General features: G+C 41.7%; 1 protein-coding gene across 1 annotated transcript in view; it reads left to right on the plus strand.

The window, feature by feature from the left end:
* LOC105947862 (sialic acid-binding Ig-like lectin 12) overlaps positions 1–23,783 on the plus strand; it is a 128,994-nt gene extending 105,211 nt beyond the window's left edge. Inside the window, exons 7-8 of the mRNA XM_031906216.1 lie at positions 22,969–23,089; positions 23,437–23,783. Of these exons, the coding sequence (XP_031762076.1) occupies positions 22,969–23,089; positions 23,437–23,515 (200 nt within the window). The 3' untranslated portion in view covers positions 23,516–23,783. The remainder of the gene's footprint in view (positions 1–22,968; positions 23,090–23,436) is intronic.
* Positions 23,784–25,654: the final 1,871 nt, after the last annotated feature.

The following is a 25,654-nucleotide window of genomic DNA, read 5'->3' on the forward strand; positions in this document are numbered from 1 at the left end:
AGCTGCAGAGTGCCATTGAGCCCTATGGGAGACTTTCCTTGGGTCGGGTTGCAGCTGCAGAGTGCCATTGAGCCCTATGGGAGACTTTCCTTGGGCCAGGTTGCAGCTGCAGAGTGCCATTGAGCCCTATGGGAGACTTTCCTTGGGCCGGGTTGGAGCTGCAGAGTGCCATTGAGCCCTATGGGAGACTTTCCTTGGGCCGGGTTGGAGCTGCAGAGTGCCATTGAGCCCTATGGGAGACTTTCCTTGGGCCGGGTTGGAGCTGCAGAGTGCCATTGAGCCCTATGGGAGACTTTCCTTGGGCCGGGTTGGAGCTGCAGAGTGCCATTGAGCCCTATGGGAGACTTTCCTTGGGCCAGGTTGGAGCTGCAGAGTGCCATTGAGCCCTATGGGAGGCTTTCCTTGGGCCGGGTTGGAGCTGCAGAGTGCCATTGAGCCCTATGGAAGACTTTCCTTGGGCCGGGTTGGAGCTGCAGAGTGCCATTGAGCCCTACGGGAGACTTTCCTTGGGCCGGGTTGGAGCTGCAGAGTGCCATTGAGCCCTATGGGAGGCTTTCCTTGGGCCGGGTTGGAGCTGCAGAGTGCCATTGAGCCCTATGGAAGACTTTCCTTGGGCCGGGTTGGAGCTGCAGAGTGCCATTGAGCCCTACGGGAGACTTTCCTTGGGCCGGGTTGGAGCTGCAGAGTGCCATTGAGCCCTACGGGAGACTTTCCTTGGGCCGGGTTGGAGCTGCAGAGTGCCATTGAGCCCTATGGGAGACTTTCCTTGGGCCGGGTTGGAGCTGCAGAGTGCCATTGAGCCCTATGGGAGACTTTCCTTGGGCCGTGTTGGAGCTGCAGAGTGCCATTGAGCCCTATGGGAGACTATCCTTGGGCCGGGCTGGAGCTGCAGAGTGCCATTGAGCCCTATGGGAGACTTTCCTTGGGCCGGGTTGGAGCTGCAGAGTGCCATTGAGCCCTATGGGAGACTATCCTTGGGCCGGGCTGGAGCTGCAGAGTGCCATTGAGCCCTATGGGAGACTTTCCTTGGGCCGGGTTGGAGCTGCAGAGTGCCATTGAGCCCTATGGGAGACTTTCCTTGGGCCGGGTTGGAGCTGGATATTCCCAGTGTTTCTGTGCTCCGGTCTGTAGGGAAGGCAAATAAAGGCAGTAGCTAATATTGTATTCCTAGAACATATTTGTGTTAGTCTTTGTTTCTTTGTAGAGGGTCTCTAATGGAACAATGATGTTGTAATAATAAAGAGTCACTATACTGTTTTATTTGGGTACAGGTTTAGGATCTGTTACTCAGAAACGTGTTATGCAGAAAACTCTGAATTAAGGGAAGGCCATCTCCCATAGACTCAATTATATTAAAATAAATCAAATATTACTTGATCCCAACTAAGATATAATTACCCCTTATTGGGGGCAGAACAGCCCTATTGGGTTTATTTAATGGTTAAATGATTCCCTTTTCTCTGTAATAATAAAACAGTACCTGTACTTGATCCCAACTAAGATATAATTACCCCTTATTGGGGGCAGAACAGCCCTATTGGGTTTATTTAATGGTTAAATGATTCCCTTTTCTCTGTAATAATAAAACAGTACCTGTACTTGATCCCAACTAAGATATAATTACCCCTTATTGAGGGCAGAACAATTCTATTGGGTTTATGTAATGTTTAAAAGTTTTTTTAGTAGCCTTAAAGGGGTGGTTGAAGTACATTTCACATGTTATAGGATGCCCTATTCCTAGCAACTTTGCAATTTGTTTTTATTATTAATATTTTATAGTTTTGGAATTATCTGCCTTCCTCTTCAGACTCTTTCTAGCTTTTGAATGGGGGTCACTAAAAACTATTGCTCTTTGACGGTACAATTTTATTGTTACTGTTTCTTTTTATCACTTATCTTTCTTGTTGCCCCTTAGTTAAGGGGTTGAATATAATGCTATACGAGGGTGATTGTATGTGTTTATGTGAGCAAAAACACAGTATATCTGTTTAATCATCTATTATTCCCAGGGTTAGTAAATAAATGATTTGCTGAAACAAAACGTAAATATAATAAATAATTGAAATCCATTACTGAGCATTCCTAATTACATCTAATAAAAGTAGCCAGAGGCAGTGGTATAACTACAGATGACTCCTTGGCCATGGGTGGCCCACGTCTGCTCCATCTGTATGGGGGACCCATGATTTTTATTGCATCGCGGGTTAACTCTTCCCCCCTCGTGCAGGAATAGAAGAACTTGGTCTATAACAAAAATAGCAATATGGGAAACATTTTGAAGTTCCTGTTTGTCAGGTTAATTTGATCTGGTAAATGGTGAGATGTTTCTCTTACCCCCACACACACATGTACAGCTCTCACCAGTAATGGTAGGAATATAAACACCCCAATAGTTCTGATTGGTCAGGAATTCTCAGGTCTGTACAAGCACCAGTAAGGCTAATGTCACATATTGGTTTTAACAAAATGTCATGTTTAACCTGCATTTGCTGGATTTATACATTTATACAGTTGTTGGGTTAGACAATAACTATACAGATAAGAAAATATCAGTGACCCCCATTCTTAAACTCATATAAATGACAAACAAAAAAGGTGAAATGCACATTCAGTGCCTGAGACTGGAGACCAGATCTATCCTGTGTGTCATTCACTATCAGATATAGTAACATAGTAACATAGTAACATAGTAAGTTGGGTTGAAAAAAGACATACGTCCATCACGTTCAACCATAATGCCTATATATAACCTGCCTAACTACAAGTTGATCCAGAGGAAGGCAAAAAACCCCATCTGAAGCCTCTCTAATTTGCCGCAGAGGGGAAAAAATTCCTTCCTGACTCCAGTGATACACAGGTTTAAAGCTTAGAACCTTATTTATAAACAACCAAAATAGTCACATCTATTTAATTTGGTCTAAAACACATTTTTTTTTTTACTAGAAAGGGAAAAAAAGTACTGTAAAATATTTCATATTGCATACTGCATCACTTGCAGTGCAGACTGTCTGTATAAGGACATTTCTATTTGCATTTATCAGGTTTGGGGAAGTGAATCTGACACTTTAATAAAAAAAACTTCTTTAAAGTGTTGATGAGTGTTTCTTTCTGAGAAGTATATTGGATGCCCACCGCTATCCCCTATAGGTGTGAACAGGAAATTCAGCTTTAGCCTTTTAACTGCCAACCAGCTAAGTTAACTAATTGAGTAAAATACTGTATATACTCGAGTATAAGCCTAGTTTTTCAGCACCCAAAATGTGCTAAAAAATATCACCCTCGGCCTATACTCGAGTCGGGTCCCTCCAGACTAGCACCCTCTGTCCTTTGTGTGCAAATTAGGCCACCCACAAACAGATCCTCCAGTGCCCTGGCCTGCTCCCAAATTCATCTTCATCTACCATCCTCACCTGTCCCATTCTGCACTAGACATTGCTCTTTATATTCTATATAAACTATATATAGTTTTGAAGGATTTTAACTCTTTGTGTTTTAGCTTGGTTGCTGATTGAGCTAAGGGGGTAGTACTCTTAAGATAGCATCATTGATATCATATTGTTTTTGTTGACCCTCTTCTCCACTAGAGCTAGTTTACTGTTTAAATAAATATTTAAAAACATATACCCCACTCATTGAATGTATTTTTATTGTTATTTATTTTGATTATTGAAATTTAGCAGTAGCTGCTGCATTTCCCACCCTAGGCTTATACTCGAGTCAATACGTTTTTCCAGTTTTCTAAGGTAAAATTAGATACCTTGGCTTATATTCAGATCGGCTTATACTCGAGTATATACGGTAACTTTACTTTCTATAAATCACTGAGAAAGAAGGAATTTAAAAAGTAGAAGTAACTATATAGCAATAAAATGGCCCCTGTAGCTTCTATCTAAAGAGTGCAACACAATAAATTGCCACCATTTTTCTACCATGTGAGTCTTTTTTATTAGTCATTGGAAATTCAGAGTCTTCCTGCTCATTTATATAGTAATCATGGTTGGACCTTTCCCATATGGCTGCTGATCACTATTGTAAGTGTTATAATTGTGTTGCTAGATATGCTGCATAGATATCACACACCATACTGTAATACTTTTATTTTTCATTCAGGGAAACAAACATCTCAGGGAAGGGGAATCACAGCCATTGCTGGGGATTGTTATTAAAATAAAACCATACCAACATGAGCTAACCACACATACAAGAGACTAGAACTTGTGTAGGCCAATGTACAGGGGCAGAAGCCACATTCTATAATCAATTTACTTAATGTTATTGCTGCCCCATTAAACATATTATAAACTTTCAATTGTCACTGTTCTTAGAAGTAGTATTTGCAAACAGGATTTCAGCATGCTCTTAACTGTGCACATGTGGGGGTTTCAATATGACACCAGCATCAGGTGGGCAGAAATAAGGTAAATAAAAAGTAATATCAAGGTGCAGATACAGTCGCATTAGCATTATATATATCAGTAGCAAAAATGGAGGCCCAGGACTGAAACCTGAAATTGACATGGAGTATAAATCTGTATCTGTAGAGACACCAACAAGCAAATCTTCCTTTAGATTCTTTCTTGACTTTTTAGCAGAAACAGATCTGGCACTTCCTTATACAGTAACATCTGTGGCTTCTTCTCTTTCCGTCATTTACTGGTTTCTTGAGACCTTTTTGAAATCAATGTGTGATAAAGACGAACTGCCCAACTTCTGCCTTTACATTAAGCCGCCCGTACATAGCGGGGAGCACAAGTCTGAGAATCTCATTTGGGGGCAGAGAAGCAGGAGAATAAGGAGAGAAGAGCAGAGGAGACATAAATGAGATACATAAATAGAATGTAATGCAAGAGGAGAGAAGAGCATCATGTCAGGAGAGAGAGGAGAAACAATGAGAGAAAGAGAAGAATCCTTCCATGGAACAGGGTAACGTGCAAATTGTCTCTCTCTGGTTTAGCCAAATGGGTTTTACACTCAGTACAATGTTCATTTGTTCCCCCCTATTGTACAGACTGGGTCTGAGAAAGTGCTGGAAGCTTGTGAATTTTCCCTATAAATAAACTGTAAGGGATGAGTAACATTTATGGGGCACTTTTTCTTACTGTAAGGCTGAATATTCCCAGTGTTTCTGTGCTCCGGTCTGTAGGCAAATAAAGGCAGTACTTACTGTTGTATTTCTAGAACATATTTGTGTTGGTCCTTGTTACTTTGTAGAGGGTCGCTAGTGGAACAATGATGTTGTAATAATAAAGAGTCACTATACTGTTTTATTTGGGCAAAGGTATAGGATCCATTATCCAGAAATGTGTTATTCGGAAAGGCCATCTCCCATAGACTCCAATATTTTAAAATAATTCAAATATTACTTGATCCCAACTAAGATATAATTACCCCTTATTGGGGCAGAACAGCCCTATTGGGTTTATTTAATGGTTAAATGATTCCCTTTTCTCTGTAATAATAAAACAGTACCTGTACTTGATCCCAACTAAGATATAATTACCCCTTATTGGGGGCAGAACAGCCCTATTGGGTTTATTTAATGGTTAAATGATTCCCTTTTCTCTGTAATAATAAAACAGTACCTGTACTTGATCCCAACTAAGATATAATTACCCCTTATTGGGGCAGAACAGCCCTATTGGGTTAATTTCATGGTTAAATGATTCCCTTTTCTCTGTAATAATAAAACAGTACCTGTACTTGATCCCAACTAAGATATAATTACCCCTTATTGGGGCAGAACAGCCCTATTGGGTTTATTTAATGGTTAAATTATTCCCTTTTCTCTGTAATAATAAAACAGTACCTGTACTTGATCCCAACTAAAATATAATTACCCCTTATTGGGGGCAGAACAGCCCTATTGGGTTTATTTCATGGTTAAATTATTCCCTTTTCTCTGTAATAATAAAACAGTACCTGTACTTGATCCCAACTAAAATATAATTACCCCTTATTGGGGGCAGAACAGTCCTATTGGGTTTATTTAATGGTTAAATGATTCCCTTTTCTCTGTAATAATAAAACAGTACCTGTACTTGATCCCAACTAAGATATAATTACCCCTTATTGGGGCAGAACAGTCCTATTGGGTTTATTTAATGGTTAAATGATTCCCTTTTCTCTGTAATAATAAAACAGTACCTGTACTTGATCCCAACTAAGATATAATTACCCCTTATTGGGGGCAGAACAGCCCTATTGGGTTTATTTAATGGTTAAATGATTCCCTTTTCTCTGTAATAATAAAACAGTACCTGTACTTGATCCCAACTAAGATATAATTACCCCTTATTGGGGGCAGAACAGTCCTATTGGGTTTATTTAATGGTTAAATGATTCCCTTTTCTCTGTAATAATAAAACAGTACCTGTACTTGATCCCAACTAAGATATAATTACCCCTTATTGGGGCAGAACAGCCCTATTGGGTTTATTTGATGTTTAAATAATTTATAATAGACTTACAGTATGGAGATTCAAATAAAGAAAGATCCCTTATCTGGAAAAGTCTGGGTCCCAAGCATTTTGGATAATAGGTCCCATACCTGTATTTAGATGAAATGATGTTACATGATAAACTGGTCATTTTGTCTTTTTATATTATCTAATAGCTTCTATCCAATCTAACCAAACATTTGCTGCAGCAGATGATGGGTTAAAATGAAGGAAAACTGTTTTTTTCTGAAGTTGTTTGGAGACAAGCTGCACATATGCACAACTACTGTGTAGTAGAACCCTTAATATATCGTAATTAGATCATTTTGGGGATTCTATACATTAAAGAACTATTTAGTTTCTATGTAAAAAAATTGCAGTCATTTTTTTTGCACGAAATGAAATTTGCATGAAATTTAAATGCAAAGTATACATTTTTATGTAAAAATGAATATTTTCTCTAATATGTAGGGATCTCCAAAATTGGGCCCCTAGGATGGTTCCCCTAGTACAGGCTCCCAAGGGTGGTTTGGGAGGTTAATAGTTAACAGGGAGTAGCCCTGCAGTTTTAGTTAGCAGCCACTGGGTGGTGCATTAGGTATATAAGGGAATGCAGCCATGTGCTGCCAGGGACCCCCTCTGGACAGAGGTTAATGACAGGCTAGTGTTTAGATAGTAGATCTGGAAGTGATACTTCACTCTAGGAGTGGGAGACAGGTTATTTAGTACGGGTAGTCATCACCCCTACAGGAGATTAAGAGGGATTAAGATCCCCCAGCACTCATAGCTGGAGTCAGGGCACTAAGTGGTAAATTCGGGAGATTACCTAATCCAATGGGTGCTTGGGCGTGAGTACTGGGGTGAGGTCTCAAAGGGGTGTCCGCTTGGCGGGAGTACAGGGGAGAGCCCTAGAGAGGGTCTTCTGGCGTGAGTACCGGAGGGAACCCCTAAAGAGGATCATCTGGCAGGAGTACCGCGAGTAACCCCAGGGAGAGAGGGTCTCCAAAGGGAAGTGTGTGTAACCTGACAAATAAGTGTGCTCCTGTATAACCTGCCTGTCTGCAAGGAATAAACTACATTCTACTGGTTCAACATCATACCAGTGTCCTGGTCTCTTCATACAAAGAGGATCCTCACTGCCGGATAAGCAGCTACCCCAAGGGAGGGGCAAGGTACCGGGAGTGCTGGGAGTCCCCAAGCAGAAGTACAATATCACATTCTCAGGGAGGGGAGTTACAGTTCAATCTGTCCCTAACCTGGGTGGAGGCACGCCAATAAACAAATAACATCTGTTCCCCAAAGTAAGCGGGGCTCAGGATCCCTGTTAGCGCCATAATATCTCAGCAGGTAGCAACACTGTCACAAAAGTGGGCTACAAATATAATGTTTTGTCTTTTTAATTATGTACTTGAAAGATCAATTAAAGACTGTCACATGGAGGAGACTAAATATGTCACGCCAGTTTTAGATATAGGGTCACAGCAGTAAGCAGTTGGGATGGTTAGTTCTGCGAGTCCTGACTGCTCCTCCTAGAGGTGGTAATTATAACAGATTTTTATTACAGAAGAAAACAATGTGGATTGGTAAATTAAACACTATGGCTCCCATGGGGCTCAATGAGAATTTTAACTCAAGAAAAGAAATGTTATTGTAAGCTTACCGGCCTTATATAATAATATACAGTATGCACTGATAAATGTGACCTATTCATACACAGACAGAGAAGGATTTAATAACGGATTCAGCTCAACCCAGTGGGATCTAACAGATACAATCTGATTGGCCGCTCACTGCCTTGGGAACACCAATAAACATCAGGATGCGGCACATACAGCCTCAGATTTCCCAACATGGATTTGTGGTTCTGTTCTTTCTCTTGTCCTTGCCTGGGAAGGGTGAGTATGAGCCGCTGTGTGTTACTGTGTAGTTTTATTAACCATTTGTCTGCTGTAGATCCTGTAGGGACCCAACTGCTAGTGATGTAGCAGGGAAGGGGTTAAACATTAGAGGGCTCATTTACTGATGCATGTGGCCATAGCGCACTCCCCAGATGCACTGGTAGCAAACAGCTTCCTATTCAAACTGTTTCCATGAAAGCTGCATGAAACGTTAAAGGGGATCTAAATCCCCCCAAATTAGTGTAAACATTTTGAGAGGCCTCCTCTTTTATTTTAATGTTCTTTTTAAAGTGGGTTCTAAAATATTGGGAGCTGTAGACAGTTTTTGAGTGTTATTAGCAGGTTTGGCTCAACAGATCTGAACTCTGAGCCCCAACTGGCTATTCACTTCCTATGAAATTCCTGTATTCAGTTAAAACTGCAAATATCTCAGAAACCACTAAAAATATAAAATGAATGTAAAACACAAAAAGTGCTCAAATAAGTTAACATCAATTTATTGTTTTGGGTTTAGATCCCCTTTAGGTTTTACACAGAACATTTAACTCTAAGTACTATATGAGATATATGAGACCAATGAGGTAAGTGGGGGTTGGGTGGCTGGGCTCTGGGACAGGAGGCTTCTCTGTATAACTCTTGATTTTTTGTGGACCCTTATCTAAGAAATTTGCAATTGCTTGACCTATTTATTAATACTACTCATTCAGGAAACACTCAGTCTGGAACTTAACAGCTCTCTGGCTGCTAAGGCTTCCTTCCCTAGCAACTAGGCAGCAGTTTGTACAGTAATAGTACATGTTTTGGTTGCTGGAGTCATACATGATTGGGTATCATTTTACACTGCAGGCTGTAGGAATACAGAACAAATGTAGGTAAACACAGGCCAATAAAAGCTTCCTACAGACTGCATTGGCAGCTTACCAGCCAGTGTATGGGGCCCTCCTATGTGCCTGACTGACCGATATCTGCCTAAAATTGGGCAGATGTTGAAAAAAATCCCCTTGGGGTGTGCAGCGATCCAACGCATTGATACAGTCCTTGCCCCGATGGCCTGCATCCCATCAATGTCCCGATATTGTGGCCCTCAGGCCAAATGATCAGATCAATCTAATATCTCCCATCTCGTGCACATCGGGCAGAAATATGTTTGTGTGGCAATCTAGCCAAATGAGTGGATCTTTCAGTGTATGGTCAGATTAAGGAAAATCATTCAAAAAGAATAAAAATGAAGAATAACTGATTTAATTAATCTGAGTTTCAACCTAAAATATATTTCTTGTGTGTATTTCTGTGTTTCATTTACTTTTTTGAATTTCTCTCCATTGTTGCTTTGCTTTTAATTGGCACAAACTCACTCACAAATACAGTCACTAATCTGCATGTTGTTTCTGCAGGTGCTGATAGTCCCCCAACCCCAGGTTATACTCTATCTGCCCAGCGGTCAGTGTCGGTGGCATCTGGTCTCTGTGTGGAAATTCCCTGTACATTTACTGTTCCTGCCAATAGACCTTTATCTACACGTGACACAGGGATTTGGAGGAGAAAAGGGACTCCTGACATTGTTGCAGCCTCTACAGAGGCCTCTATGGTTTCTGAGGGAACAAAAGGCCGATTCACACTGACTGGGAAAGTACATGAAGGAGACTGCTCATTCTCTATCAGCAATGCCCAACCAGCCGATCAAGGGATCTATGAATTCCAAATTGAAGACGGATACCATAAATATTCCTATCAGTGGAACAGGCTCAGAGTGAGTGTGACAGGTGAGTAAGAGAAACCCAGCGTATATTGCAGGTGGGGGGTACAGTGAGATGGGACTGATCTGTACAATATGTCATTATACTGATGTCAGATGGAGAGATTGTCACACTGAATATTAAAACACACACAATCACAGCCCTTAGTTCCCATTTAAAAAAGCATTGGCAACTGGGGTCTGGCTGCACAGGTGGGAGAAAAAACAGCCTCGTAAATGACCCACATTGTTAGGCAAATTGTGTTTTAAAACAACAGTTTAACACACACACTAGACTCACAGGATAGGAAGGCTGATTATAAAAAAAAAACAAAAAATGTAGACCAGCTGAAAAATTGCCAAGTACAGGACCAGCTATATCATAATAACATAATAACAATGATTTAAAGGTGAACATTCCCTTTAACCAATTTGGTACAAATGAATCAAACAGCTCCAAGCAGTATAAACAGACTGCAGAGTTTTTATTAGCAGTGTAAGCCCAGAACAGAACAAAAATGGCGGAGCACCACGGAATAAAAAATATAAAAATCAATCTTTATTACATCCTTAGTAATAGGCACGAATAAATCCCTCAGGACCTACGCTTGACGCGTTTCGTGGCATCCCGCCACTTCCTCAGATGCTTCTGAGGAAGTGGCGGGATGCCACGAAACGCGTCAAGCGTAGGTCCTGAGGGATTTATTCGTGCCTATTACTAAGGATGTAATAAAGATTGATTTTTATATTTTTTATTCCGTGGTGCTCCGCCATTTTTGTTGTGTTCAGCTATTTCCAATTTGGGTCCTATGGGGAGAGGATCGGCGTGCAGCACACGATTTTTTGAGCGGTAAGTGCTCCCGTGTTTTTGTTATATTTTTGCTTAAGCCCAGAACAGGTATGGGACCTGTTATCCAGAATGCTGGGGTTTTCCAGATAAGGGATCTTTCCGTAATTTGGATCTCCATAACTTAAGTCTAATAAAAATAATTTAAATATTGAATAAACCCAATAGGGCTGTTCTGCCCCAATAAGGGGTAATTATATCTTAGTTGGGATCAAGTACAGGTACTGTTTTATTATTACAGAGAAAAGGGAATCATTTAACCATTAAATAAACCCAATAGGGCTGTTCTGCCCCAATAAGGGGTAATTATATCTTAGTTGGGATCAAGTACAGGTACTGTTTTATTATTACAGAGAAAAGGGAATCATTTAACCATTAAATAACCCCAATAGGGCTGTTCTGCCCCAATAAGGGGTAATTATATCTTAGTTGGGATCAAGTACAGGTACTGTTTTATTATTACAGAGAAAAAGGAAATCGTTTTAAAAAATTTGAATTATTTGCTTATAATGGAGTCTATGGGAGATGGCCTTTCCTTAATTCAGAACTTTCTAGATAACAAGTTTCCGGATAAGGAACACCATATCTGTACGTGTTTGGGCAGAGCCTTTCTCAAGGGTACATTAGGGTGATAGATTATGCCTATAAAACTGGATAGCCATAACATATAGTGATGATTGAATCTGTCCCGATTCAGTTTGGTGAAAAATTCACAAAACTACCAGAAAAATCACAAAATGATGAAAAATTTATGAAAGGTGCTTGTGGCGCAACTTTTTTTGATGCGCCCCCACCTGTTTTGACATGACTGTTTTGATGCCACTGGCCTTAGAGCAATGGAGACAGCAGTATTCTGTCATATTTTAAAATGTTCTTGTACTTTTTGAAATATCTTCCATTTTGGTCTGTTGCTTTTAGGCTTGGAATTTCAACTGCTATGTTGTTTCTGGGGTATAATTACCCTAACAACCTGGTAGTAGAAGAAAAAGGCAAATAAAAGATAGGAACGATAGGGAAAAAAGAACATATGGAAAACAATAAATCTGACTTTTTGTCTGGGTGAGTGACCATAAGAATCAGAGAACATTTTTACTTGCCGGCTGGAAACAGGCAGACTTAGGAAGGTTAATAATTCCAAACCAAACTAAAGACCAAATGAATAGTTGCTTAAAACAGGTCCATCTATAACTTACCAAAGAGTGACCCTCTCCTTTAAAGTAGAACCATAAATAATGTATTGTATAGGGGTTGTAATGGCTTCAGCCCAAAGCTTTACTGCTCAAATCTAGAACATCTCTTTTTTTCAAGAACAAGCATATTGATTGGATCATATACACTCGAGACCCACACAGGTTCCCAATGAAATGGATGGTGAGAGGAGAGCTCTGTGTGACCAACATGTCTCATTAACATCTGCTCCATCTGTATCTCCCAATTCTGTTACAGATCTACCAGAACCTACTATATCCCCTGTGGGGGAGCTGATCGCTGGGAAGCCAACAACACTGACTTGTACGGCTCATCCAGCACCTCAAGGGTGCAAGGGAAACATCACATGGGGAGGAAGGATAAACATACAGAACATATATAACTATGAGCGGAAGGATCAGGCTGGTAAAGTCACCTCCATATCAGATATCACTGTTACTCCATCCCAGAGAGAGCACAATAGCCCCCTAACATGTACAGTGACTTACAGTGGGGTCTCCACTAACAGCAGCATCACCCTGGGTGTTCAGTGTAAGTTTCCTCTCTTCCTCTTCCTCACTCACATCCCATATCTACTCACCCACATTGGTTTCATTTTAGAGACAGAGAATTGTTACTTTTCAGATTTACATTACTGCAGTGCATTACCCCAAAAAGCATATTATTAATGACACAGAATGCTGGGAATTAGGAAGGGATGCCACCCCCCACTTCTTTATTTCTTTGAAATAGAACCCCCCCAGGTGGGATGCAGTCACTTCAAGTCTCTTTTTGGAGCTTTGTTTTGCTTCTCTTCGCTTCCACATGCTTTAAAACACATAACAACAACGAAACATTTGTAAAGCGATTTTCTCCCGTGGGACCCAAAGCGCATAAGCTTGTCTCAGTTCGGTACATATCTATGTGTGCAGAGGAAAAGTTATGTGGACATAAATGCCAGGCTAAACAGGTGGCTTTTTAGTTTTGATTTAAACGTGTCTAGGGTTGGAGCTGTCTTGATCCCGTTTGGCAAGGCGTTCCACAGGGTAGGGGCAGCATGACAGAAAGCTCTGGATCCAAAGGTTTTCAGTTGAACTCTGGGGGTGGTCATTTTATTGGATCCATTTGATCTAAGATTGTGGGAGGTGTGACGTAGTTGCAACAAGTCCTTCAGGTATCCGGGGCCTAGGCCATGTAGGGATTTGAATGTCAGCATGCCAATTTTGAAAAGGATTCTCCATTTTATGGGTAGCCAGTGTAGTGAGCGAAGGATTGGTGTTATGTGGCAATGGCGGGGTTGGCTTGTTAGCAATCTTGCGGCAGCATTCTGTACTAGCTGCAGGCGGTGTAGGTCTTTATTTGGAAGGCCTGCATAGAGGGTATTGCAATAGTCTAGTCGTGATGTGATGAAGGCGTGAACTAGGGTTGGAAGAACCTCAGAAGGAATGAGGTGTTTAATTTTTGCAATATTCCTTAGTTGAAAGAAGGAATGTTTCACCACAGCTGAAATTTGTCTCCTGAAGTTTAATTCCCCATCAATTAGTAAACCCAAGCTGCGCACAGTGTTGGAGCTAGCAAGATCTGAGTTCCCTAACCTCAGTGGCGTTGACTGTGTCTGGAGCTGCTTTGCTGTTAGGCGCTGGCCACCGATGACAAGAACTTCAGTCTTGTCAGCATTTAGTTGGAGCCAGTTTTCGTTCATCCACTCCTGAAGTTCAGCTAGGCATGTGTTTATTTTTGGGATAGACACATGGGTTTAAATGACATATATAGCTCGGTGTCATCAGCATAGCAGTGGTATGTCAGACCATGTTTTTGAATGATTTTCCCAAGTGGCAGCATGTATATGGTAAACAGCAAAGGGGATAGTATTGAGCCCTGGGGCACGCCATATTTTAGTGGTACAGGGTTGGACTGGAAAGGCCCCAAGGCTACCCGTTGTGTTCTGCCAGCCAGGAAGGAAGAGAATTATTGGAGGACTAAGCCATCAATGCCACAGTACTCTTGCAGTCTGTTAAGCAAGATTTCATGGTCGACTGCATCAAAAGCCGCTGAGAGATCAAGCAATATCAGGATAGAGCACTCGCCCCTGTCTCTGGCCATGAGCAGGTCATTGCAAATCTGGACAAGGGCTGTTTCACAGCTGTGGTGCTTCTTGAAGCCAGATTGTAGGGGGTCAAAGATGTTGTTCGTTGAGAGCCTGGCTTCAAGTTGGAGGTATGCAGCCTTCTCGATAACTTTTCCCAGAAAGGGGAGGTTGGAGACAGGTCTGTAGTTGCTCAGAATATCTGGGTCTAGGGATTGTTTCTTCAGTAAAGGCCTGATGATTGCTTCTTTCAGGCAGGTAGGAAACTTCCCTGCTTGCAAGCAACAGTTGACTATCTTGTGAAATGCTGGCCTGAACAGATTAGGGCATTTCAGCATGAACTGTGTTGGGCCAGGGTCCAGGTCGCAGGTAGTCTGGCGAAGGTTTAGAAGGATATGTGAGATGACTTCTTTGGTAATTACCTTAAAGTCAGACCATGATGGTAGGTTGTTGTGGCATCCATTTTGAGACTCTGCATAGGTGTTCGGTGTTGTGGATTTGATAGCAGACCGAATAGATGAGACTTTATCTGTGAAGAAGGGCAAATTTCTCACATAGGTCCTTAGAGCATGTGATGTTGGGTTTCAGGCAGGATGGGTTGCATAGCCTGTCAACTGTGCGGAATAACTGGGCAGGTTTGTTGGCTGATTTTGCAATTTCTTCTGAAAGAAAAGAGGACTTTTTCTTGGTGATCGTTGCCTGGTGACGAATCAGGGAGTGTTTATCCTTTGAGCACTGGTGTTTGCGCCATTGTCATTATAGTCTGGGCCCCTCTTTCTTTAGTTCCTTTAAGGAGTTATCGAACCATTGAGCGTGATGTAGTGGTGAGAAACATTTTATTCGTAAGGGAGCAATAGAGTCAAAGGCAGATGATATGCAGCAGTTATATTTATGGACCAGGGAGTCAAAGTCTAGGCTGTGTTCTGTGAGTCCATCCAGGTTAAGGTTGTTCTGGAGATGCTGGGGTATCAGGCCTTTTAAAGAACGGTATTTTGTGAGATCTTTTGCTTGGCGGTTTAAAGCTGGTTCTGCAAGGGAAAAGTGGATAGTGTGATGGTCTGACCACACTACAGGATTTATTTCCCATGTTGGATATTGATAGGACTGAGTGAAATATGAGGTCCAAGGTGTGGCCTCTCTTGTGTGTAGGGAGATGAATGGCTTGAGAGAAGCCCAGCTCATTCATGGTGAGAAGTAGCTCTCTTCCTAGCTGGGAGGAGTGGGTGTCCACCCATACATTGAAGTCTCCTAGGATTATCCATCTATGGTGTTCCAATGCTAAGCAGGATAAAAGATCTGCAATTTCCTTGAGAAAGTCTGAGCCATTTCCGGGGGGGCGGTAAATAAGCAGTATGTTTATGCTTTTTTCAGCTGAAGGTTGTGCTGCCAAGCATTCAAAAGAATAAGTGGGGCCTACAGCTAAGGGTTGGATTCTTAAACTGTGTTTGAAGCATAGTGCAACCCCTACCCCATGCGGTCTTCTCTCTGATAGTGAAGCACAGAAAAGTCCTTTGGTACTGTAGCTTCTAGAGTGGGCCCAAAGTTTTGAGACAGCCATGTCTCGGTTATAAAGGCCAGATCTGAAGTCTCTATTAAGTCATGTATCACTGCTGTTTTGTTATTTATTGACCTGGCATTGCAGAGTACTGCTTTAATGTGGCTTGCCTGAGATTTTAAAGGTGGCCACACACGTGGCAATCTGACGACGTTTTGTGCGACCATCTGTTACACGAAACATCGTCAGATCCGCCAAACAATAGGATTTCTACCTCCTTCTGCCGATTCAGCCCTGAAGGCAGATTTTGGTCAGGCGCCTTCTATGGCCCTCGATCAAAATTTTCTAACCTGGCCGAGTCGACCGATATCAGCAGCTTCCTGCGTTATCGGTCGACTCGCCGACATGCCATACACGCACCGAATATCGTACGAAACGAGGTTTAAAACAGTTCAATGTTTCCAGATGTAAAATTATTATAGGATGCATTAGAGAGAAATTGATAGACGGCACAGGTGACGAAGGCTAGATCTATTGAGCATTAATCCAATGGCTACTTACAGGATTGAGTAGCAGCTGAATGTTGAGGGTTTCACTGTCTGGAGTCAGCTTCCAGCAGGCTGGGATGTTGCAGTAATGGGAGACTTCAAAGAAAATATCAGTCCATATCAATCCTTTTGATATCTTGACAATCCAAAATGATCCGTGTATTCTGATCGGTCCCAGTTGTTGCCAGAGGTGTCATGAATAGGATTCCATTTAATTTTGGGTTCTGTCTATGCACAAAAGTGCCAGATTCTGAGACAAGGTTGGAGCTTGGGAGAGCAGCAGCCAGCATGGGCGCTCTCCACTAACCTGAGTGACTGGGATTTTCTAACTTCCTACAGATTAATGGCTCATCTCTCTCAGTGTGTATCTCCTGGTACAGCCCCACAGGGATTGGATAGGCTGGAGAGTGAGCTGTGAATGCCCTACAGATATAAACATATATATAAATGTATATAGATCAGCACAGACCTGCAGGGTTGTCTCCATGTGTAGTTCCTCAGTGAGCCAAGAGGTGGCGCTGTCCTTATCAGAAGAGGAGGGAAGCACTGGTGCTTGGGGCAACTATACAGAAGTGCTAGGAGCATATTTGCATGCAATTACTTTTAAAAGGGAGCTGTCACATATGTCAGACATGAAATAATTTATAATAAAAGTCCTTTACAAATTCAATATGAATTACATTATAAATTATAAACTCAAAATCTTTTTTTTAATAATACTTAAGTATAGAGTTGGGGCAGGCAGTAACTTTCACTTTCCATTCAGCACTTCCTAGACGTCACTGAACTCCTCACATTACCTCACAGTCTATAACTGTGTATCCTGTGCAGGTCCTATCAGGTCCCCCATTTGTATAACGAAGATTTAAGGATTAGTGATGAGCGCATCTGTCCTGTTTTGTTTTGCTGAAAAATTTGTGAAACCACAAAAAAAATTGTAAAACGCATTTGTCAGTGGGTCTTTTTCAAGCAAAATTCATTGGTCAATGGGAGAAGTGCATTGGAATCAATCCAAATACATTAAAGTGAATGGGAATTTTTCAGGTGTTTTTTGCGCCAACAATTTTTACAACACATTTTTGATGCAATTTTGCAAAAAAAATGTACCAGTGGTAAAATGTGGAATTTTACCGGAAACCCATGCTTGGGGAAAAAATTTGCTTGTCACTAGGGTTGATACAAAATATGCCTTTATAATAGCGCCCACAAAATGGCGCCTGCCTGTATGGCTCTTATTGTGGATTCCAAAAGAATGAAGGAAAGGAGATTCACAGCTAATGACCCCCAGCATATAGACGCCCATAACCCCAGTGTTTCTACTGCCATGTATTAATGTGAGTGTGAATTCTAACCCAGCACATATTTGTTATTCATGTTGCAGATCCTCCTTCAATGACAATCACAGTTTCAGGTAATAATTATGTTCATTTAATCTAAAGTTATTCTTAGAACATTTACCCACTTGAGATAGGGAAGAAATATTACATTTACTCAAATACACTTACTGTATTTACTGTTTGAGGTATCTTATCCCCTTACCATGTCTGTAGTCATGGGATCCTAAAGGGAAAATATTCCCCCCCTTTTTCAGCTCATTCAGTTGGATTATGTACAAAACGTGGAGAGTAGTAGTCAGCACCAAGCCTTGTGATTAGTTAGAAGTAGTGCAGGTTCCCCAATGGCCACTTTCCATCGGCACATCCAGGTACAGAAGAACAGGAACAGCACCTCTTGTCTTTGTAGATTAAAATGCCTTTATTGCAAAGTTTTTTGGGGCAAACAACAACAGCAGCATCGTTTCAGGTCACATAAGACTTGATAAAAGGTCTTATGTGACCTGAAACGTTGCTGCTGTTGTTGTTTGCCCCAAAAAACTTTGCAATAAAGGCATTTTAATCTACAAAGACAAGAGGTGCTGTTCCTGTTCTTATGTACAAAAGGTGCCTAAACACTGTCTGAACTTTCAGACATAAATATAAATGTATTTTTTCACACAGACCTGATTGCACAGATTGATAGGAAACCGTAGTTACTCATATGAACCAATGCTCCAAAAGCTCACAGTGTCATACACAGGGCCGGATTTCTAAACCGGGCGCCCCTAGTCCGCCCCCAGTCGCACGCCCCCCTCCCCCGAGTGCGCAATGCGTGCGAAGAGCGTGCACATGCGCAATGTTTGAAGAACGCGGGGGGTAGGGTTGCGCGCACGCATGCGCGGTCGGCCAAAGTTGCATACGGAGCAGTGGGGAGAAGTCCCCATTGCTCCGTATGTGAACAAAAATTTTAAAAGATTTTAGTGCGGCGGGGGCGGCATGCCGCCCCCAGATTTCTGCTGCTCTAGGCCCGGGCCTTTGTGGCCTCTCCACAAATCCGGGCCTGGTCATACATCCCTCAGTCCACTGTGTGTAAAGTGATGGATTCTGGGACTTGAAGTCCCTCTACTTCCCTGAACTAGGCACCGCCCACTAAAGCTGAGGGACTTCAAGTCCAGGTCCAACACTTCATATGTTTTCTTTTATTAGGCAAAAAAATGTTTTTGGGGTTGACATGTCCATTAATAAGGCTACTATCTAGTTGCTAGGGGAGAGTGAGCCTAGCAAACAAACAAAAATTGGGAAATAGAGATGTATTCCAGTCTTTACTATCAGGGCCTGTACTCTGTCTTCAGATGCCTTTCTTTTTATCTTCCAATCTGCTATTCAAATCAGGCCAGTTGCTATAGCCGGTAACCCTTGCAACCAGATTGAGATATAAATTCCAAGTGGAAGGGCCGTAGGAAAAAAAAGACGGCCACAGTGTTAGGATCGGCTTTCTTTTTCATCTTTTCATCTTGCCAAATATTTTCATTAAAAAAGGTGCTTCACATTTTCGCTCCCTATGTGTATGCAAATTGGCACAATTTAAAAAAAAAAAAAACAGTAATTAGTACAACAAGCATGTATTTTGGTATGGAGTCAGTACAAGCTGGAAACGGTTCTACCTGGTTTACATTTTTTTTCCATTTATTCCCTGTAGGACACAATGGAACTTATGAAAACAAATCAGTGACTGTGAGAGAGGGAGACACAAAGCGTCTCCGATGTGACGTAAACAGCAACCCAGTGGCCAGTGTTTCCTGGTGGAGGAAAAATGACCTTTTTATTAGAACTTCTGGGAAGCGTCTGATTCTTGCACTGGAGAATGTATCAGTTGCTGATGGTGTAACCTACACATGCTTAGCAAGTAATACTCACGGGTCCGTCTCTGGGACTGTTAGTGTCACTGTAGAATGTAAGTAACAGTAATGCACATGTGATCTCTGTTCCAAAGTCAGTATTTAACAATAGTTTAATTAATAATTCTAAATTGTTTTTCTAAAGCGCTTTTTTCAAATTAGAGCATATCTATAGAAATTTGTTATGAATCATGCAGTCTAAGAAAAATGCTAAATTTTATTAAGTAAACATAAAACTAAAACAGCCTCACATGGTTCATGCACCAGGGCTTGACTGAACAGGGTACAGTGTGCAGGATATATATACCCTAACCCAGCCAATTATAGTTAGGCCTTTATAAGCCTATAGGAGAGGAGGAGATAGGGGGATGGACCTTAAAGTGGCTGTAAACCCAATCATAACCATAGAAGTTGTAGAAAAACATAATTATAGATGCAAGTAAATTCACCGCTGAGCATTCTACTGAGCAAAAAGGGACAGACTTGTTGCTGGGAAACTGCTGGGAAACTGTGCTTATTGCTCCCAACTCCAATTGCAGGAACAGAGAACAGGGAGCCGGATTTACTCACATCAGCTGGGATTCTCATTGGGGGATTTTTTATTCAACATAATAAATAAACATTCTCCCCTAATATTATTCTTTCTATACTTATTACAGATAAATAATTGATTACACCCTCATAACAAAGGGAGACTTTGGTGCCTTTGTTCCATTAGATAGCCAATACATAGCTAGTACATAGCCAGTACATAGCCAGTACATAGCCAGTACATAGCCAGTACATAGCCAGTACATAGCCAGTACATAGCCAGTACATAGCCAATACATAGCCAGTACATAGCCAGTACATAGCCAGTACACAGCCAGTACACAGCCAGTACACAGCCAGTACACAGCCAATACATAGCCAATACATAGCCAGTACACAGCCAGTACACAGCCAGTACATAGCCAGTACATAGCCAGTACATAGCCAGTACATAGCCAGTACATAGCCAGTACATAGCCAGTTCATAGCCAGTACATAGCCAATACATAGCCAGTTCATAGCCAGTACATAGCCAATACATAGCCAGTACATAGCCAGTACATAGCCAGTACATAGCCAGTACATAGCCAGTTCATAGCCAGTACATAGCCAATACATAGCCAGTACATAGCCAGTATATAGCCAGTACATAGCCAGTTCATAGCCAGTACATAGCCAATACATAGCCAGTACATAGCCAGTACTTAGCCAGTATATAGCCAGTACATAGCCAGTACATAGCCAGTACATAGCCAATACATAGCCAGTACATAGCCAGTACATAGCCAGTACATAGCCAGTATATAGCCAGTACATAGCCAGTACATAGCCAGTACATAGCATACCTCCCAACATTTGAAAAGTAGAAGGAGGGACAAAAACATCTGCCACGCGTAGCGCGGCAACATTTTTCAGTCCACGCCCACTTTATGGCCACGCCCCGCAAAACAAGCCCATTTTATAAAACCACACCTGAAAAGCATAACTCACACAAAGTGCACCAGAAGACAGACACTGTGGCCCCAATCATTTTATGACATATTGTTGCTCTAAGGATTTCATTACGCACTGTGGCACCTATATATCATGACACATGACATGACTCATGACAGACATTGGTAGCCAGGGCCCCCAAAAACATTGGTAGCCAGGTGTTATGTTTTGAATTGGTGCCAGAGCAGGGACCCCCTAAAACATTGCTGGTTCTCCCCCAGTGTCCCCATACTTTGGGCCGCTCCCAGCTGCAGCATCCTCCAGCTCCCCCCAGCATCCACCCAACATCCTCCAGCTCTCCCCAGCATCCACCCAACATCCTCCAGCTCCCCCCAGAATCCACCCAACATCCTCCAGCTCCCCCCAGCATCCACCAGCTCCCCCTGCATCCACCCAACATCTTCCAGCTTCCTCCCAGTGTCCTCCAGTTCCATCCCAGCATCCTCCAGCTCCCTCCCAGTGTCCTCCCCAACATCCTTCAGCTCCCCCCTAGTATCCTCCAGCTTCCCCCAGCTGCCCCTTAACTTCCTCCAGCCCCCTTCCAGCATCCTCCCCAACATCCTTCAGCTCCCCTGCAATGTCCTCCTCAGCGTCCCCGAGCTGCCCCTTACCTTCCTCCAGCCCCCTTCCAGCGTCCCCCAGCTGCCCCTTACCTTCTTTCAGCCTCCTTCCAGCATCCCCCAGCTGCCCCTTACCTTCCTCCAGCCCCCTTCCAGCGTCCTCCCCTACATCCTTCAGCTCCCCTGCAATGTCCTCCTCAGCATCCCCCAGCTGCCCCTTACCTTCCTCCAGCCCCCTTCCAGCGTCCTCCCCAACATCCTCCCGCCTGCTTCCTCTGTCTGCGTCCCCAGGCTCTTTTTCTCCCTGTGATGTCACACACATCTCTCGGGAGCCGCTTCTTCTGCACTGCGGGACATTTACGAGTGAATCCGGGACAGCGGGACAGTGTGACAAAATCGGGACTGTCCCGCGTAAAGCGGGACAGTTGGGAGGTATGACATAGCCACTTTGTACACATGTCAGTAACACAAACCTTTGCACCTACAACACAAAGAAAGAATACTATATATATATAACAGTACAATAAATGCCACATTCCACAATTCCATAATGTGATTTCTTTTTCCCTCTGTTCTGTACTATAATAAGTAGAGAAAGGAGAATATTAGGATCTAGAAAAGGGAGTTTATCTACTATGTTGACTAAAAAAAAGAAGAAAAAGATTCCATATCTAAATAACATACTAAACTATTTCTCTCTTGGTCGGTGATTTTACATGTTAGGTCAGTACAATTAATAAATCTCCTACCTAGAACCAAAAATGTGATTCTTATATCATCCGCTTTTTAGCCCAATACAAGAGTATCAGCATTCAGTATATTCCTGACATTACTGGGGGCTAATAGACTAGTCTAGACATTTACCCTTTTTAGACACTTTGCAAGTGGTTCCATGGTTAGTACTTAATCATATGTAGGATTCATGGGTGCTTGGATAGATATCAGGGATTAATGGAGGCAGATTTATTAGGTACTTAGTAGAGTGAAGTATAAGCAAGAAGTGACAAGGATAGAACTATTAGACAAACTGACAAAGAAGGACAAGCTTTATACAAAGGACAATATCAAGGAAGCTCTTTGTCAGTGTAGATGTAGATACCAATACTAAATGAATTTTTTCAAACACACTCATATATGGTATCAGTAGGGTATCAGCTTCTGTATTTGCTCTGGCTTTTGTGTCTGGAGGAACCAATACAATACAGAGCACTAAATAAATTCATCCTTCCAGGGATATATGGATGATATTGGTGTCCAATGTTAATAAACTCTCCCCTTATTGTAGACTACTGTGTTGCTATGTAAGGCTGTCTACTAAAGAAATGGAAAAGGGAAAATATGTAAAATCATATGGAGTCTCTGTCATGGGATTCCAAGTCAGGTGATGTTATGTTCATGTAACTCCTCCTCCTAATGATGCACAATTTATTTTTTAGCTCTCACACATGACAAGAAGATCAACCATCTTATAATATTAATGATACGGGGACTTTCCATCTTAGCCCTCTCTGGTATTATAGCAGTGCCAGCAGTTTTGGTGATGAGATGCAGGGAAAAGTAAGTCTGCCTTTGCCTTCTGATAACATTAATACAATCTGGCATTAGGCTGCTAACCCCTGTAGGCTCTAATACAAAACTATAGCTACTAACATTTCATTTCAGGTTCAATAACCTTTGATGTATTAGAAAAAATAAAACTGAATTTATTAATGAATGTATTTATTAGTTTAAAATATGTTAAAATTAAAGAAAGTGTGGGGATTTGGGTTGCTTCACGAAAAGCCCAACATATCTATTAAAAAAAATATTTTTTATATTCAGATTCTTTACTCTATTATACACATAATTCATAACACTGAATGACCATAAGTAATTATGATAATTGTTTGATTGTGTTTTGCCAGGAGAAGGCAACGACAGGCTGAAGACAATCCAAAATCATCACCAGAAAATTATGAAGTGGCTTACTGTAATACAGAATAAGAGGGGCAATTGATCAGAGTCATTATGGTTCATTATGGTTATGTACTGTGTTATTGTGTTACTGTTGTACAGCCCAGCTGCAAGCACAGCCCCCCTGAGTCCCATTCCCCCCTGATTCCCATTCCCCCCTGAGTCCCATTCCCCCCTGAGTCCCAACTCCCTATCCCCCCCTTCTGCAGAACCTGGGAATAACGTGTGTCTGTAAGGGGTTAAAACCCCCCGTCCTTTGTCTTATTATTCTCACTCAGACTTGCTTAAAAGTGTTTAAATCCCCTTTAAACCTCATTTTTATTTTTTATACTGATAAATATATTCTTTAAAAAGTGTTTGATTTTTTGCACCTCTTTATTTATGACATTTTGGACCTTTATAGTCAACGTATGTTTCTTTACTAAAAAAAATGGCCACGTAGGGCTGGCAAACCCAATACTTCTTGTTACATAGTTAAATTGGGTTGAAAAATTACCAAAGTCCATCAAGTTCAATCCTGTGGGCAGTTGATGAATCTAATTGTAGCACACCCTTGGGTGTTGGCTATAAGTGTCTTTGAGCTGTGTATACAGGTATAGGACCCATTATCCAGAATGCTCGGGACCAAGGGTATTCCGGATAAGGGGTCTTCCCGTAATTTGGATCTCAATACCTTAAGTCTACTAAATAATCAATAAAACATTAATTAAATCCAATAGGATTGTTTTTCATCCAATAAGGATTAATTAAATCTTAGTTGGAATCAATTACAGGTACTATAATAACTATTATTACAGAGAAAAGGGAATCATTTAACCATTAAATAAACCCAATAGGGCTGTTCTGCCCCAATAAGGGGTAATTATATCTTAGTTGGGATCAAGTACAGGTACTGTTTTATTATTACAGAGAAAAGGGAATCATTTAACCATGAAATAAACCCAATAGGGCTGTTCTGCCCCCAATAAGGGGTAATTATATCTTAGTTGGGATCAAGTACAGGTACTGTTTTATTATTACAGAGAAAAGGGAATCATTTAACCATGAAATAAACCCAATAGGGCTGTTCTGCCCCAATAAGGGGTAATTATATCTTAGTTGGAATCAATTACAAGGTTTTGTTTTATTTCTACATAGAAAAAGGAAATCAGTTTTAAAATTCTGAATTATTTGATTAAAATGGAGTCTATGGGAGACGGGCATTCCGTAATTCGGAGCTTTGTGGATAACGGGTTTCCGGATAAGGGGTCCGATACCTTTATTACATTTGCTGTGGTAGAATGTGTAGGCCACAACTGGCAACTCCCCATAACTCCCAGGACCCTGCTGCCCAGTAGGTGAGTGCTTACCAGGGTGGAGTAGTTCAGCCTGGAGAAGAATGGACCAGGAGACTGGAGGTTGCTGCTTAACAAAGTGATTTATTTGATCCAAACAGGGTTCAATAGCATAACAGGCAGAGTCAGGTATCTCTTTTCCTTACACAGCCCAGGGGATTCTCTTCCTCCAGATAATCTCCCATCTATGGGAATACACTATGATCTGAACTCACCACTTTAAGTCCTTGATCTGTGGCTATTAATGCCACGAGGTGATAACCTCACTGACCTCCTGGTGGGGCTTCCAACTTCCAATCTACACTTTCACTCCTAGAGTGACTATTAAGTTGTCTAACTGAGTTATCTAACTAATCCTGTATCTCACCTCTGCAAGAGGGGAAGTCCCAGGAAGAAAGACCTCCAAAATGGTGTGGCTTTTTATACAACAGCACACTGCCACCTAGTGGTTGCTTTTAAAACTCTCTTTTTGCACAAACAATTAGGACCATTCTTAGGTGTCTAATTCCCACAAGGCCACCCTCTAGATTGCCTGTCCACAAGGGGAACCCAGTTTAAGGGTCCCAAATCTTGGGGTCCCTACATAATATTGTTAGAAAAAAAAAGTAGAGTCAATTCTTGGGATACCAGAATCCTTTCCTAATATTTAGACGGAACCTCCCTTCTTCTAAACGGAGTGGGTGCCCTCGTGTCCGTTGGAAGGACCTACTGGTAAATAAAGCATTAGAGAGGTTATTATATGATCCCCTTATATATTTATACATAGTTATCGTGTCACCTCTTAAGCGCCTCTTCCCCAGTGTAAACAGACCCAACTTGGCCAGTCTTTCCCTAT

The sequence above is a fragment of the Xenopus tropicalis genome, chromosome 7 (assembly GCF_000004195.4).
Source record: "Xenopus tropicalis strain Nigerian chromosome 7, UCB_Xtro_10.0, whole genome shotgun sequence".
Classification (NCBI taxonomy): domain Eukaryota; kingdom Metazoa; phylum Chordata; class Amphibia; order Anura; family Pipidae; genus Xenopus; species Xenopus tropicalis.